Source organism: Pocillopora verrucosa, chromosome 6 (assembly GCF_036669915.1).
Source record: "Pocillopora verrucosa isolate sample1 chromosome 6, ASM3666991v2, whole genome shotgun sequence".
NCBI lineage: Eukaryota > Metazoa > Cnidaria > Anthozoa > Scleractinia > Pocilloporidae > Pocillopora > Pocillopora verrucosa.
Genome location: NC_089317.1, coordinates 17,285,470 through 17,302,993, shown reverse-complemented (window position 1 = coordinate 17,302,993; position 17,524 = coordinate 17,285,470). Strand labels below are relative to the sequence as shown.

General features: G+C 37.3%; 1 protein-coding gene across 3 annotated transcripts; it reads left to right on the top strand.

The window, feature by feature from the left end:
• The first annotated feature begins 1,369 nt into the window (after positions 1 to 1,369).
• Positions 1,370 to 15,482, top strand: LOC131775137 (uncharacterized). 3 transcript variants are annotated; one of them, XM_059091224.2, is made up of 8 exons: positions 1,370 to 1,829; positions 2,721 to 2,916; positions 3,421 to 3,695; positions 4,156 to 4,296; positions 9,509 to 9,846; positions 10,881 to 12,056; positions 12,425 to 12,689; positions 13,983 to 15,482. In XM_059091224.2, exons 1-8 carry the CDS (start codon positions 1,794 to 1,796, stop codon positions 14,388 to 14,390), a joined length of 2,835 nt encoding a protein of 944 aa, XP_058947207.2. In that variant the 5' UTR covers positions 1,370 to 1,793; the 3' UTR covers positions 14,391 to 15,482. The 3 variants fall into 3 exon arrangements, with proteins under 3 accessions (XP_058947207.2, XP_066025342.1, XP_066025343.1); XM_066169245.1 differs by lacking the exons at positions 1,370 to 1,829; positions 2,721 to 2,916; positions 3,421 to 3,695 and adding exons at positions 6,068 to 6,106; positions 6,871 to 7,036 and having other exon boundaries at positions 4,265 to 4,296; XM_066169246.1 differs by lacking the exons at positions 1,370 to 1,829; positions 2,721 to 2,916; positions 3,421 to 3,695; positions 4,156 to 4,296 and adding an exon at positions 6,211 to 7,036.
• The last annotated feature ends 2,042 nt before the right edge of the window (positions 15,483 to 17,524 follow it).

Here is a 17,524-nt window from a genome sequence, read left to right as displayed (position 1 = left end):
AGGTTTAGGTTAAGTCAACCTTCCTCCTTTCTCCTTCAATTTGGGCTACTTCGTGGTGAAGGCACTTGAGCTACCCTTTTCCTTCACTGTTTCTCTGGCTAACAATGAGGTAAGACAAAGTAAGACGAAGGCAAGGGTTGTGCTCGATACTCTCGACTAGTTCACGGTCATGTCCAGAATCGGAGACAGATTCGAAGTAATTTTTTCTAGTCTCTCGTAATGCTTTTAAATACTACCTTTGTCATTACAAGGAATTTTGCGACGGTGAAATACAGTGGCAGCGAAACCTCCAAACGACCTCTATCCAAACTATGATAACAATTTCAGGCAACTTGAGAGAAACACTTAGCATTTAGTAGGGCGTAAACATAATTGGTGTAAACATAATTACCGGTAGTTTGTAAATTAATTTTCTGAATTTAATTTGTCCGATACTCTATGCATGGTTATCAGTTGTGTCAAGTGAAGTACACCTAAATTTCTTCGTCCCTGTTGCTAGTTCTCTCGTTACACTTCCACAACACATTTAGAAAACAAACTTGGTTGACAGCTTATGTTTTTGGACTGTCATACGAGTGATATTCCATTAAATTCCAGCTTTCCGTTGTAAGTGGATAATATTAAATGTTGATCTGGTTGTGTGACTCAATTTAGTGACTGCCGATTCAATGAAAATACAAATAATCGCGTTTCTCATCGAGACTAATATATGATTTTAACAGACGCGTAGTGCAATCACATATACCATAAAAGAACTTTACGAGCAGACATTTTGGCTCACGCTTCAGTTGATTATGTATTGGTCCAAGTTATTGTTTTTCTCCATTTATTATCTCAGCATCGGAAATTTAGCAGGAGCAAAACGTGAGTCACTATTGCGGTAGTGGCACCACTCGTACAACTGCATGCTGTATGAATGCCAGCACGATGGCGTTCGTGCCAAGATCCCAAAGGTACGCACAGTTCGCTTAAAATATTTTAATGACCATTCTTATTCATATTTTTGGTAGACGTGAGCCAAAACGTCTGCTGGTACCCAGGGTAGAAAAAGCCAAGTCAAGTCAATCTTTTGACTACGAGTTAATTTAGTATTATCAACTATGTTGCAAACGTAAATTAGCCCCCGTAAAGGGTAAAAAAGCTGACGTTTCGAGCGTTTGACTACGAGTTTGTTATCTTACTCTATTATTTTTGGTAACTTGATAGTTCAATTTTTTGAAACGTGAACCAAAACGTCTGCTTGTAAAGTTCTTTATAAAATAGAATTAGCATGCTCTCGCATTTCATTTCGTGAGATGGTTGATTGTACAAGGGACCAGGGAGAGTACCATTTCAGGGGGAGGTGGAGGTTTTGTTCGATTCTCGTATTTCATGTATGTGACATGTTGTCGTCTCGCCTTATTTTAGATATTTATGCCTTCTTTTAGATTGTTTGCGAGTGGCTGTAGATGTTTTTGAGGTGGTTGTTGAAATTTTTGAGGTAGCTGTAGGTAGTTTTAGGTGGTTTTAGGTCGTTCCATGTTTTAGTACTTCCGGGTTACGTCAACCTTCCCCATTCCCCGTTTCTCTGAGCTAGTTTAGAGTGTAGATGTTTGAGCTGCACCTGTCCTTCACTACTGCTCTCATTAGCATAGTAAGTAAGGCGCAGCAAACGGTTTTCTTCAATACTTTCAACTAATTCACAGTCAGGACGAGAATCGGAGACAGATTCGGAGTAAATGTTTTCTAAAATCTTTCGAAGCCCGTCGACATATCTCTGTCATTAGGCGGAATCCGCAACAGTCGAGATCACGATGGCGAGGAGAACAACACATAGACCTCTTAACGCGGTAAGCGTCTATCGAAGCACGTCTAATTCTGAGCTACAGGCTGACTGAAAGCTCTTGATTTTATTCACCCACACAAATAGGCTCAAGCTTTCGATAGTATTCACATTCAGTTTGGTTCTTTTAAAGCTAAAAATATTTTGAACAACATACAACCATGTTCGTCTGATTAGTTGTGCATCTTACACCTGACAACAGAGTGTGTTTACCACATTTGTTATCTCTGTCTCACTGATCTTCTGCTTTATGTAAAATTGTCCGAATATATTCATGTAACAAGAATGGGGACATACTCAAAAGATCACTGGTGTCTTACGAGCAGTTTTTGTGGTGGATTCTTTTTTAGAAATGGTCTATAACGACACGGATTTGCTTAAAACCCTGTATGCTTTGTCTCTGCAAAAAATCTTTTATCTCCCATACCTCTTCCTTAACCTGAAGACTACTTCTCAGTCATTAACGCTTTAATTTGGCTGGATTTATTTCTATTTGCTGTTCTTCAGCAACCCCATGGTGAGAAGTATATATAAGCAAGGCAGCAATAACTGTGCTAGATTATGATGGATTTGGCCTCCTTTTTAGAACTGTTTGAATGTTTATCTTTAGTCGAAAGCCTGTAGATCAGCGGTAGAGTTAGGACGGTTACGAAACCAATCTATTTTGGCATCAGATCAATTGATGTGTCTGAACGTTCTGCAGCTGATGGAAGAAATGAGAAATTTTCTAGTTAAAGTTTTTAAGCTTTATTTGAAGCAAACGAGTGGCATTGTTTTACCCTTGAGGCAGGACTTCATCCAAGGCCGAGTACTGCAAAACACTATACTGGCTTAATTAGGGTTGGCAAGGTATTTTTTTTTCCAGGTTTATTTATTTTCATCTATCTTTTTATACTAGGGATATCAATGGATCTTAAAAGACCTGGAGGATACTCAAAATCAGCTACGTATACTGAAACAATACTATTTTAAAGTGAAGGAAATTCAGCAGCAAACTAACTTGGTTACTCCAGAAGGCAATCAGGTATTTGAGGCTGGTGCTGAAAGACGTCTTGCAGACCTTGAGAGGGAGAAATGTACCATTTTCATCACTGGTAAGTTTAAAAATAGGTACCCATAGGGTACACTGTTCTCCAAGCGAAAACATTTGTGCACTTGAAGCCAACATCTGCACTGCTGGCCAAAAGACACTTATAAGCAGACAGCCCTATACATATGGCTGCCTTCACAAAACCTAGTTTGAATTAGCACACTAACTTTGTATCTAAACATTCTTGCAAGTGGACATTGATGAAAACAGTGATGGATATTGTTAGGGGTTATGATTTCCTTTGTTTTTAATTTCTCCTTAGCAGACACTTGAGGTAAAATCATAGTAGCCTCCAAATTGTATTTTAAACAACAAAGACTCCACATTGCTGCCTGTAATACTGATCTGAAGTGCAATTACTATCAATGCACCAATCCAACATGTATGGTTTGTTCTTTGATCTCTATTATAGGCCATTCTAGTACTGTGGTTGGAGCAGTATTGTGTACAGTTAATAACAGCTAATTGTGGATCATATTCACAGTATGTATCTCATATTTTTTAACAGGTGAGACCAGTGCTGGTAGGAACAGTCTGATCAATCTATTGCTTGGTGAGCAACTTCTTCCTTCCAATATCCAGAAAGAGACTATGACTACCTGTGAAATATCCCATGGTTCAGAGAAGGAAATTGTGCTGCACTTTTCCAACAAGAGTGAACATAAACGTATCCTCAAGGGAGGAAACATTGAGGACCAAATCAAAGAGTACATTCAAAAGTCAACAAAGGATGAAGATTGGTGCAAGAAAATAGAGATAATGCTTCCCAACACATTATTAGAGGTAAGAATGTTACTCAATCAATCATCAATCCTCTATTATCTACTATGTATGAAAAGGAAGGTTATAATAATAACCATCATTTTAATCTTATTGAGACTTCATAATTTCTTTCAAGTTTACTTAATCAGATCACCAAGCCTTAACAAAATACCTGATTATGTTTCTTCATTAAGACCCTCAAACTATACCTAGAATTCTAAAAGTTTAGCAACTGTACATTGAAGATTCAAATAATTCTCTAGAGCATTTGTCCCAGGAGACTTACCACATTTGGCCTTTAAAGGACATTTTGTCACTTTTTCTTTCCTTTTTCCCTTTGGCCTCCAACAATGGAGCTTGAAGATTTCTTGAACCTTTTTCAGATTAAGATTTGCTTTAGATTTATTTTCCTGACAGGGATGTTGCACTTTTTTGGCTTTTTCGAATTGCATAATTTATTAATCCTCTTTCTCTAATTTAGGGTGGTATAGTGATTGTGAACAGCCCAGGAATTGGTGAATCAGATCATGTTAAAAGTATTTTTATGGACAACCTTTCTCAAGCTAATGCTTTCATTTACATGATAAACAGTCCACAGGCCGAAGGATTGCAAGAGGACATGGTAAGCAATGTCAAGCATTTTACAAACCTGTTGAACTTGCACATCGAAATTTAGTAAATATTACTGAAAATTAGTGGTGGCGCTCAAGAATTTACAACATTAACAGAATGTTTAATTTTCATATATTCACCATTATTACTTGTAACAATTAACAAAGAAAAATAGCAAGCAAACCAGAATGCATCAATCAGAGTCCAGTATGTCCAAGTGGAAATAGTGCAGGTGCTGTAATGCCGAAATCTCATGCTACATATGGGGCGGCTATTTAAGGCAACTTTTATCATCCACAGCTCATAAAGTAGTTACTCACCTTTTTTATAAGGCCATGTATTTTTCATGTAATATGTGACAGTGTACATGGATTCTGAAGAAACATATTCAGATAATGAATACTCATAAAGTGATCATTCAGATGATACTTATGACAGTAGTTTTGTAAGAATTCTGCAGCTTTCATGATAACAAATGTAACATAGTAAGAAAATCTGTGTACTATAGAATATACTACCTTAATAAAGTCATATTTAATTTACAACCAAAAATATGATCTAGAAATAACCACAGAGAATAAAAACAAGAAGATAGTTGTGTTTTAAAAGATAAACCATGTGTTACTACAGATCAATAGCAATAGAAAACGGATGATTAATATCAATTTCATCATGAAACAGATATTAAATAATATGCAAATTAATTCAGATTATGTAAAGTAACCAAGATACCGGTACCTGTAAAAGTTACCCATTGATTATCTGAGTTAAATTCAAACATGACATTATATGATGGTCTTCCACCTGCAGTGTGTGTAGTTAATACTAATGCATCATTATCAATGTTACTTTTGTAATAAGCAAAATGAATGATTTCATAAATATCCATTTTTTTTTATTTTGAATTTTTTGTAGAGATCAAAAACTGTGAAATATGATGGATGTGAAATAGTTCATTCTGAAGTGTTGAACTTAATATATGGCAAATAGTTAAATATATTTAATTTATAATTGTAGTAAAAAACAGGAAAATGTCTAATGTTATCCATGCATGATTTATTTACAGCATCAATATCATTAGTTGGTGATACTAAATTGATGATTTTATCTTTAACCATCCTGATATCAGCAGCCATTGCTGTCTTTCCATCAGACCCAAAATCTCCTTTGTCACCTTTTGGACCCTGTAGACAAGGCTCACCTTTTGGTCCCTCAAAACCTTGCAAACCTGGTGGACCACGTATACTGATCACTCTATTTTGTCTTGTATCACCAACAGCAAAATTACCCATATGATATATATAATATATGTTTATACATATTTAACCGACTTTTTAAAAAGAAGTTGACAATAAGGACAATCATCTAACATATCCCACCATTGGATACAGTTATCTTTGCTTTGTATCCAGCAATGGATACATTGAAAGTAATATGACCACTATGTGTGACAAAAGAAAAATGCGTGCTATTTGATATTAAAACATTACCTCCACTTTTAACTGGTCCTACTATTAAGTACCATTATCGTTACCGTTGTTGCAATAACAGTAAACATTTTGCTTGTTTATCATCAAACACTTTCTTTGTAATAGGATTATCATCATTAGCTGCATCTTGTATTTTCAACTCTTTAGGTCATTTTAACAGGCGTTATGAAATCAAGAGTATACCATTAGTTATTTCAAACTTTTTATCCCACATGCTCAATGGAACATCACTGTAATATCCTGGATGCCATAAACTATGACATGAATGACCAAATCCTGTGAATAAGCCAGAATTGACTTATTTTGCAATACCAAATCCCTCATCAAATGGTTAGTTGTTACATTATTGTACTTGTTTATATGAACCAATGATCTGGTGTGATCTGCAAATTAATTAGTTGAAACCCTAGAAATTGTCTCTGCACTACTTCATACATATTCAAACCAACATGAGATGAATAACATCCTTGGCCGGAATCTAAATTGAGTTTCATTTCATAGGTTTTTTTTACTGAACTGATGAAAGTCTTGATCAATGAATTTAAGCCCTGTGATATCATCTTCACCACTAAACTGCCCACTTTTGCTCTTAATGTATACAAATGTGTTTCCAAATCTGTACTTCCAACAGACTGATTTAATCTATCATTAACATACTTCTGATAATTAGTAGCTCTTTGTTTATTATTATTGTTGATAGTTGTATTGATAAAATTAACATCAGCAGCATGTGTGCTTTCATGCACCTGTGACTGTTTGACATAATTCTTACTTCTGCTATTCATATTCAAATTACCAGTCATCACCCTCGTACAATCAGTTTTCAACGAACTACTTGTTTTTGTATCAACATAGCTTTCATTGCTTCCATCTGTTGCACTTGTTTGGTCCACTACATTAATCTCCTTATTGCCTTTCATATCAAAACCAAAGTAAAGGTTTTACTATCAGCATATTTCTTGTTGACCACTGCATGCTTATCACTATTATCATTGCTGTCATAATCTGGTATTAATAACATGCTTTTCAATGTCTGGGGTAACAGATCATCTATATCTATTTTCTTATTTGTTATATCTTTCGTCTGCTTCAAGGTCACAGCCTCATGCATCATCATATTGAACTCTACTCTGGTCATAAATGGTCTTACCATCAGAATCCCATCTGTTACCACTTCCAAATCTCAATAATTGGTTATCATCACTTTTTTTTCTGTATGTTGTCTCCCAAAATACCTTAATAACTGCATCATCATTTGAGGTGGGTGTATGCACATTCTTAATACAGTTATTATTCAAATTAATATCAACTAAGAAAGTCTCAGAGCCATTCAGAATATTGTTTGCAAAGGCATCAACATACTTTTTAAAAAACTGAAAAATGAGATATCTGGTTACATATGCAATATGACCCAAGAACAACCACTGAAGAGCTTGGTCATTGGGCCAGGGAATGCCATGGTGATGTATCCGTTCATCCATTTGATAGTACCTACAAGAAATTCCTTACTTTCACAAACAGTAATACAAGAACGGGTATAACTGTGGTGTACACTGTTAAAGATCATCATTGTTGCCCTGTTACTGATTATAATTTGAAGATAGCTCCAACAAAGGTTAATCAGAGGAGTTTTAGTGATCTGTTAAAGCACATGTCGGATATCACATGGACCTGAAGACATGAGAACATCACAAAGTTGAAATCAGTTGATGACATTGAAAATATGAATGAAAAAAATAATATCATTGTACTACCTGAAGATGTGAGAATGCCTGATGCTGTTAATGGGTATATCGAGAAATCAAACTATTACCTTGAATACTTACATTGGAACAATAATAACTATTTAGATGGGTTCACTGATCATGATAAAAATATTAATGTGATGAATGATGAGTATGTATTATGTGAGAGATCAATATGTGATAAATTGTATGATAGGCATAAGATGTATGACTTTCTTTGGACCAACCAATCATATCCCAGTATATCCAATGCATTGCTCAAGCAACTAAATGTATTTTTAAGACTGCTAAACAAATGCTGGATGACTTTTATCCAAGGGCATTACAATGATGTTCAACAGATGATATACCATATAATTTAGTAATTGTGGACATCTCTAATTCCTATCCCAATGTGCTATTAAATGATACCCATAATACCTTTGCACAGTATTTATGATGCAGTAGAGAACTTTAATTGTAAGAGTGATCGGGAAAAATGTGGTGAGTTTTATATTGATGAGACTGTAATCAACTATTACACCCATGATTATAGAAGCAGGTTTTTACAGTGCTAATCTAGTAGGATACTTAGTAGAGGTACTGCACATGCCAATCGCACAGATAAAATACAAAATCACGACCAAAAGAGCCTTAAAACCAGATACTTTCAAGGGGTGTATTAAGTTCATTGGATGAATTACCAGAAGCTGAAGCCAAAAAGATGGCTAATAGTTTAATCACTTTTGGGAGTTGAAGGGTTAGTTACATTTGCAATTTCTCAGTCTAAGAGGTACGACCAAATCCACCCCCCACCCCACCCCTCTTAAATCCACCAGAGACATTGCTTTTACTTTCATTACAACATAGCACGTTTTAAATCAGCAAGATCAGCCATGGTTTTATATGTAGAGAATATGATACTGCTATGTGTAGTTGGACATCTGCCATGAATAAAGAGAGGAATCTTACTATTCATCACTGTAAAGGCTTGTAAACAATTGTTTTCTGATAATACCAGTATTGACCCTTTTTGTGGTATCAGAAGCCATACTAGAGTGTTTGTAGCTCATTGATTGCTGTTGTTCAAAGAATACTGTGTGTTATGGTTATAATAAAGTTAGTATTTATATTACAAACAATAAAATGAAATTCAGGAACAAGAAAGATATTAAGGTTAGCACAAAATAGATTGGCAAAGCATTTGAGACAGATTCCAAGCCAACATACATTGAGATGCATTAAAGAGAAAACATGTGCATTGATGACTATGAGAACAGATTGGGTAAAGGATGTATATATAATGAACAGGCTGGTAATGGTGAAACATAAAAGCTTGGTGAGTTGGTAAAACAATCAGATGATTGTATTGTGTTGTCATATACTAACAAAGCTTTGGAAAATGTTAAATCAAGGTTGCAAGCTTTGAGAACTATAATATATATGATGTCAAGCGCATAGATTAAAAAACAATTGTATACTGCATTATCTCGTACCAGAAGGTTTGAATTCATTCGTCTGAACTTCAAAGAGCTAAACAATAGATATGTTACTAGAGAACAACCTACGTTGGAACTGACAAATAGTAAGTTTAATAGTCTATACAAGAATGGTAAGATATATAAGATAATGTTTGATGACGGTAGATTATACGTAGGTTCAACATGTGAAGAACTAAATACAAGGTTAAAATGGCATTTGTCTGACAAATAGAGCCAGGTATACAAAAACAGAAAGGATAACCCCAAAATTGAGCTCACTGTTACATCTCCTTCTGCTGATGAAAAACTTTAGAAAATGTAGAAAATTGTTATATCAATGAGTATGCTATTAAATACAAGAATTAGTTGATAAACATCAGATCCGTTAAAAAAGAGAAAGAAAGTGGAGTATAATGTTGATGTAGAGAGTGAACAACAACTAAGGGAAAGTGTGGGATTACTTGACAAGAGACGCCAAGAGTCTTCTGTTAGACATTTTATTTCATCTTAACTTTTTCACTTTTTAGCTTCGAGTATTGGATGAATGGAAGAAGCTCTACGAAGGAAGAGAAGAACCAGGCATCACTGCTGAATCTGCTCTTTTCGTCTGCAACAAGTGGGATGCAATGGAAGGAAAAGATGACAAAACCGAAACAGAGGAGCTCCAAAAGAACATCATACGCAGACTAAGGGAAAGAATTCCCAAACTTGATGAAGAATGTCAAGTGGTCAGAATATCTATGAACACAGCAAAAGAGGAGCTAATGGAGTCAGGCAAGATGAATGATGATCTGTACACGCTCATTTGTGCAATTCAGGACCTTTTACTCCGTGATGTAAAAATGAAAGCTACCTTCTTCTATCTGTAAGTAAAAAAAAGCTTCTTGTTTGACAATCTTATCTATGGGAAACGAATTTCAGAACGTATTGATTCAAATTTACAAATTTAATCTTTTAAAAACCAGATTTGCAAAAATTCGCCCGCTGTCTTGAATGATTGACAGTGAGGCTCCTGCTCTGTCACACCTCAGTTAGTGGGTGATCACTCTGTGTCTTGGACTGTCTCCCACGATTTAAAGTCAGGCTCATGCCCTCCTGCAGCTCAGATGGTGGACTAGATCACTGTAGCGGGCGGATAGGGGAGAATTTTCAGTTTCCAAAGTAGGGGGCTTGGGAAGGGAGGTGAAACTTGCTGCACTTTTGGGTATGTTTTGTTGAGTCTGCACAGATACATCTGCTTGGATTCGCAAAACATGCCCGCTGTGTTGCAAGGTTAACAGTCAGGTTCCTGCCCTGCCCCACCTCTGCTAGTGGTGAACACCCATTGGGGGTGGTCGAGAGTCCGAAGTAGCAGGTGTACGAGGATTCGCAAAAACCTCTAAGCTGAAAATGGAGGGGCTTATTGTCAAGGACAGCACCGATACGCAGCACAGGGACTGGCCCATTAGAGGGTTGGTCAGCGGCTGTTGTGCGTCCAAAGCACAGGGGTGGAGAGGGTTGGTTTTGGACTCCTCAGCCTATTCTAAATTGCTTTTAAGGTGAACGGGGCTTCCAAGCTTACTTAGAAAATGCACTGTTTAACTTGACTAGCCGTCAGGCTCATTCCTTCTCACTGCTCCGTCAGTAGGCAGGGAAGATTCAATAGCGTAAGGGTGGTAGAGTGTCAAGACATCTTGGAAGGGGCTTCTATTGATATTGCAGACACTATCAGTTAGGATTTTCGCTTGAAGGCAGTCATTGCCCCCTTTAAACCAGCCTGGCAGAGAAAAAGGCCAAGAGTTTAAAGTCAAGGGTAGCACCTGCATAACTTTCAGCCACTGGTCCTTTTAAGGGTGGGTTGCGACTTGATCTGTATCTAAAATGATCGAATACGGAATTAACTTTGTTTCAAATCAACAGCTGGATAAGTGGCCAGATTAGCTGGCTAAAGGATTTGGCAAATGTACAAATACAAAGTACTCAAAGGAATAGAAGAGAATGCCTTGAGGTAAGGGAAGAACTTAATGAGTTACTGCAAGAGCTTGAGAAAGGCTCTCACATCCATGAAATTGACAATGCTATTCATTTCCACGAGGAAGAACTGTGCAGAAAGCTTACGTCTTACTTGAGATCTGAAGAAGTTCAGAAAAAATTTTGCGATTGGTCCGAAAAGGACTTGCCTGTTATTGGTCATCGTCATAGTTCCCGAAGGATCAAATCCGAACTTGGTAAATGCATAGATCGAAGATTACATTCTTTGCTTAAAAGCGTGGAAAATAAAGAAAAACATTTCGCGAAAGCTCGTGCAGACCTGGAGAAAAAACGTCTCCAATATTTCTCTGATCTTCAAAAGGGCATTTGTGACATTGACCGTGTTCTTGACTCAGAGGATCAGTCTGTTCCCTTTGAATTGCGCTCTGGAAGAATGTGTTTGCCTTTCTACGCAAGAATGAAAAAGATGATTGTGGCAGCTGGTGTAGTTTTTATGCCAGTGTTGATTCCTGTTGGTTTAGCTGCAGGAGCTCTCTTTGCACCCGCTTTCGGTTATGTGGCCGTCGCAAAGTATCTCAAGGAACATCAGCTCAGGGAAGATCCTTGTAAAGCTTTAAAAGAACTTTCCCCCCAGTTTCTAAAGTCTTTCATTAAAGAAAGTCTACGGGATCATGTCCAAAGAGAACTAGCTAACGAAAAAAATCAAATTTCCCAAATAAAGAGATGCCATTCAGCGATCATCAGTAAATACGATCAGCAATGTGAGACTTTCAGGAGGATAGTAGATGAATCAGGAGATGAAGAAGCCCTGGAAGAGAAGGCCCTGGAAGAGAGGGCCATGGTCGACCTGTCTTGGGAACTGCGGAATATGAGCGACAACCTTTTGTTTGACGCCATCCAAAACGGAGTACCAGTCATGTACCCGTCTGGCCAAATCGATGGCAAAAAGCTTTCTTGCAATATGGAAGAAGTGCTAGGAATAGGAAGCTCAGCCAAAGTCTTCAAGGGAACACTAAAAGGACAGAGTGTTGCTGTAAAAAGGCTACAACAAGAGCTTCATCCACAAAGTGTTGCTTGGTTTCTTGAAGAAGCAGGAATATTAAGGTATGAGTGTCTGGATAGCTAAACAGATAGTAAGACAGTCAAACAACTGCACACACTGACTTAGGAAATTTTCCTGGTGTTACCATACTTTAAAAGTCTGCTTCTTGTCTTTTGAGCTGCACCGTTTTAAATGCCACACAAAGTTACCTCAAAGGTCTTCAAATATACCGCTGTTTGTCCGAATACATATGGGTGATAGGTAAAGAGGCACATAGTGCACCGGAACTTGGAAACGTTCTCGCTACGGCTTTAACACCGGCATAATCAGTTATATTATATCGTATTTTCTGAGTAACTTTAGAAAGGAAAGCTTACATTGCAATGCTGAAGAGTAATTAAAACGGTTTTCTTTCTTTCCCGTCACACAGGCAAGTACAACATAAAAACATTTTGACTTTCCATGGAGTGTGCATGAATGTTCAAAATGGCCGGCTGATTTCCTTGGATATCGTCCTTGAGTTGTGCGCCTCAAGTCTGAAGGATCAAATCGTCAACAAAAAAAGAAACACTCCTTGGATGACGGAGGATGCAGCAGTTAAAATACTTCGATGTACCTTGTATATCTTACTGGGGCTGGAATTTCTTCACGATCTAGGCATTGTTCATCGGGATATTAAGCTGTCCAACATGCTGGTTTGTTAATGCATTAGCAATAATCTATTTATTCTCTCGACCTTGAAAGAGCTGTCGTTGTTTTACACTTTTGAAAATGATGATTGTATTTATATGAGCTGATTTAAATAATAATTACATCTGTTTAAAAGCTCGCGCTGACGTTTTTCCAGTTTCCTAAACTCGATCTGTGTTAGCTTTTCCTTAGATTTCCATGTTTTTTTTTGTTACCTCTGTGGTTTTTCTGCGTTTTCTTTGGAGCTCTCTTTTAGTTTCAAGCTCCATTTAAAATCAATGATGAGTTAATGGGTAAATGAATTGAACACCTCTACACGACTTAACGATCCTAGTGGGATACACAGGAAAAATGGGTCTGCGGACGGAAAAGAAGGAAATAAACCCTAGGAGATATGAATAGCAAATTAAACGAGCTGACACTCAAAGGTGGAAACTTGGGGGCCTTCTTCGCACCTTACCTTTGTCACAGTCCCGACGGAAGTAAACTTTATACCCTTTTCTTAAAACACAAGTTTAAATATATTAATACACGTTGTAGCAATAATATTTCCTGTTTCGATTAACATGAAATCTTTCTGTGAACTCAGCTATTAGCAACTTGAATAAACCACGAGGAGGTATGCGGTCGAACCTCCCTTTGCGACCATTTCTCGTAAGCGACCACCTTTCGTTGGCGAACACTTTTTAAAATACCAAAAGTTTCCAAGTCAAATCACCATAAATAGAATCTCTCGACAGCGACCACCTCTAGGAAGCGAGTACTTCTAGAGATGCTTGTTTACAAGTTTCAATTGTTTTCTAATAATAATGATAATAATAATAATAATAATAATAACAATAATGATAATAATAATAATAATAATAATAATAATATTAATAATGGAGGATTTGTAAAGTGCTGTATCAATTTGCCCATGGCGCTTTACAACAAGTTGAAGTGAACTTTGGCCTTTCTGCATTGAGTATACAATGTTTTGAAGCCATTTGTGAGATACAAAACAATCACCACATGTACAGATACTAGGATTTTTACCCTGAATGAGCCGCTGAAAGTTACTACTATATGTTGACACGTAGGTTTTGATAAGCGCTGGCAAAAGGGTCCGGTCACCATGTGCAAATTGATTACTTAAAACATAGACCCTCCTGTGGCCTGACCTTGGGAAAGTGACCACCTCCTGGAAGCGACCACCCAGACTAGACATTACGGGTGTGCGCTTACGGTAGGTTCGACTGTATTTGCAAATTAAATGTTTCTTCTTGCAAATTTGAGATGCTGTCTTTCCTCGTTTGCAGATCTCAAAAGACAAAGTCATCAAAATTGCAGACTTTGGTTGGGCGAAGTCTGAAAGCTCGATCACGGGTACCCAATGCGGGACCTTGTTTTACATGGCGCCGGAAGTAAGAAAACGCATCCCGTACGGCTCAAAAGTGGACATGTACAGCTTTGGCATCATGATGTGGGAAATGTGGTACGGTAAAGAAATATTTGCCGACCTTATTGAGAACGATGAAGAAATCCCTCCGCCGACAGAGGTCAAAAGTTATCTATCTAGAGGCCCCGTAGGAGACGGCAGCTTCGCTCCTCCAGCAGAGTGGACCAATCTTATGATATCTTGCTGCAATCCTGATCCAGACCAGAGACCAACAGCGACAGAATGTAAAGAGTTACTTGTGAAAATTACTCGAAAATACGAAAAGTAAGAAATTCAGAGAATGGCAGTCATATTTTGCTCTTACTTTTACAGTTGAATTCAGTTGTTACAAAAATTAATTTAAAAATAACATTTTTTTAAAGGCAACTATTCTATACAAATTTAATTACACTTTAACTGTTTACAGAGAGCTTTTTTGAACACTCGTAGGCTTGCATATGTTAAGGTTATTTAAATGGAATTACCCATCCTCGGCTATGACTACTTGGTAAAATGTATGTTATAGAGGTCATTCTTATTAGAAGGTACCAAGGAGAAACTCTTTGCATCCGCCAAGTTGTGACTAGCACTCATTACCCGTCATTCAGATTAGCAATTTTCCTCTATTTCAATCTGTCTGAAGATTGATCCCTGAATTAAACTCGACACACAGTGGATATTAGAAAGGAAAAATCGACTAGCTCTAGCTCCTTAATAAAGGATCCGTGTGTCCTTAATTAGCTGAAATCAATTTGGCTATTATTACGTCGCCTGTCATAACCTTTTCGCTAAGTAATGAGTTATTATTGTAGGATATAAGGTAATTGTTAGTTCCCTTGACCATTGCGAGGTTTGGCAAAGTAGTAATTGCTTCCGCGACTATGTGTAGGCTACTTTGTTTATACTGACCCGCTCGCTTTTACGTCAACGCTCAACAGTTTGATCAACAGAATGGTATTTTAAACTGAAATGGGGGGACCTAGCCAGTTTCGACGTACAGTTGTTAAAAAGAATGGTGTTGTATCGAGTTCGATTTTCTTCTTTGCCTTCAGAAGGAGGAGAGGGGACCAAAAGCAGAGAAAATGAAGTATTGTAAATCTATTTTTTAGATTTTTCAAGTGAATAGCTTTAGTTTTCTGTGATCTTTTTCAGATTAAGTATTTCAACTTTAAATAAGTTTCGTAGAATGAGGTGTTTTAAACAGATTTCATTATTCTAATTTTCATTAATTAAACGAGGAATAGGACTCTAAACACATTGATCTATACTAAGACCCCTTATCTCTCCGTCTTTCTTTCTCTTCCTCTCGGACGACGGGACGAAGAGAGATTCTGGGAGGCTATACGTAATGTAGAAAATATTGGAATAAATGAATATTGCAAAATATAGAAATATGCATCTTCGTCTTCAATAATAAGAAATGAAACGCTTCGTTGTGCTACAAGGGAGTCTCGTAAGATGCATGTGATACTCGCGTTTGGGGAGCAAAATTTATAATCTATAACCAAAAAACCACCTGGGATGCTCTTGAGTGCCAGTAAGATATTAGTAAGCGAATCTCCCTAACGAGCGAACCTTCCTGCAGCCATAGTCTGTCCCTTCCTCTGCTTGCGATTAGAGCGTTTTTAAAAATCTATATCTGAGTAAACACAACTCAATAGCCAATCACAGTAAAGCTAAACATCGCAAAGCGCATATCAAAGCTCAGAGAAAAAAAACAGTGCATTCCTTGAAGCACAAGAAGACACGAGTTGTAAAGTCTTGATTGGTCAAGATTTGCATCGGATTGATTCAGAGGATGGTAGAAGGTTTCTGGGGCAACTACGTAGTTATTAGTTTCGACACGCGATCGAAGTTTCCTCCAGCAAAGAGATTAGGTTGATCAATTGTTGTGATATATTTGCGAGCAACTTGTAATCGTAAGGGACTGAGGGAAAGATTTCCACAGAAAAGTGAAGAGCGTCGGTTTTACGATTTAATGTTAAGGACGCGGGGAAGTGGTGTATTGGCTAGATTGCTAAGTTAGTGATATACATTGTCTAAAGAGAAAATAATACCTTCAATTGTAACTGGGGCAAAAAAATATCAGGATAAGGAGTCAAACTAAAGAACCTCTGTAAAAGTGGTTGGATGTTATCCACCTGAACTAAAGAGAACTTTAGCCTCAATGTAGCCCACATTTACCTATTAGATTCCAGAGTGATATGCACCCTACACAGGGCTGGGAACAGGAATTTCGAAAAAATCAATACCAAAATGATATTTAGAAGTGGTATTTAGAAGTGGCGAACGAGAAAGGTAATTTACAATGAAGGTTTAAATATGTGCGTAATAAGATCACACCTTAGGATCACCAATGTCCCTGTCATACCGCCACCCTGAAACAGGATTAAGGCGTGTGCACATTCTCCATCCCTGAGAAAACTTTATGTTGATTGAGATTATTCAGAGAGCAAATCATTCACAAAAAGCAAGTCTCTGTAAAAACATAAAGCAATGATTATGTCCAGTATCTTAATTCTGAGCCCAACATCTCAGGCCCTTGTCGCTGAGTAACAAAAAGATCTTGCACACTATGCGGGGCCCGAGGTTTTACCACTCACACATAGTTTATCGCAGTCGGTAATCTGGGTTTGCAAGCGTCACTCTCAGTGGAAGAATGGAACGAATGCGAAAGTGGGATGTAAATTGGAACTGAATCCCACGATATTTTTCCCAATCTTGTAGGTCTTTGCTTTCATATTCTCTCTTTGCTTCACTAAGCGCTTGCATCGGAACCTTCAAAGTTTTGTGGTAAGAGAAAATTAACAATATCGTGGAAGAGTTTAATAAAATTGATTGGTCCAAATAGTTACTTCTGTATGTGATACCAGTCTAAAGAAGACATCCCTCCCTTGACAAGGACTTCTTCCTTCCTCCCTTCCACCCTTCTTTCCTCCCCAGGAAGGTTTTTAACACCACACAAATTTATTCCAGAGTTTGAGAGACACTGAAAAAGGAAAGTGTTTTCCCAGTCACCCTAACTTAGGATTTCTGATGAAAAGTAGCCTAAAGAAATACATAAGTTTGAAATTGCTACCTTCAATGTGTGATATTGGACAAAAGTATCATTTCCAGTTTTAGAAAAAGAACTCATACAAAGATAATAGAGACATTATGTTTATTTATCAAATGACCAGCAAGGTGAAGCCAGTTTGATTGACTACCTTAGTGCCCATCTTTCCTGCTTGCAATCGCCCACCTTATTTCCACAATAAAAATTAAAGGTTCTTTTAGCCAGCTGACATTTTTCATTACCTGTTCTTTTAAGCAACATGGTATTGTAAAACGAGAAAAAAGATTTGGCATTTTGTAACAATAGTTGAAACAAAGAAAACATCTAGGTTGTGAGCATTTATTTGACAATGCGTTGCACTGATCTTT

What these genes read in the sequence shown, in the direction of transcription:
- LOC131775137 (XM_059091224.2), top strand. Translation starts at nt 1,794, where the DNA reads ATGGCGAGGAGAACAACACATAGACCTCTTAACGCG. An exon ending in CACATAGACCTCTTAACGCG is followed by an intron (nt 1,830 to 2,720) that starts GTAAGCGTCTAT and finishes TTTTTATACTAG; the next exon opens with GGATATCAATGGATCTTAAA. An exon ending in TTCCCAACACATTATTAGAG is followed by an intron (nt 3,696 to 4,155) that starts GTAAGAATGTTA and finishes TCTCTAATTTAG; the next exon opens with GGTGGTATAGTGATTGTGAA.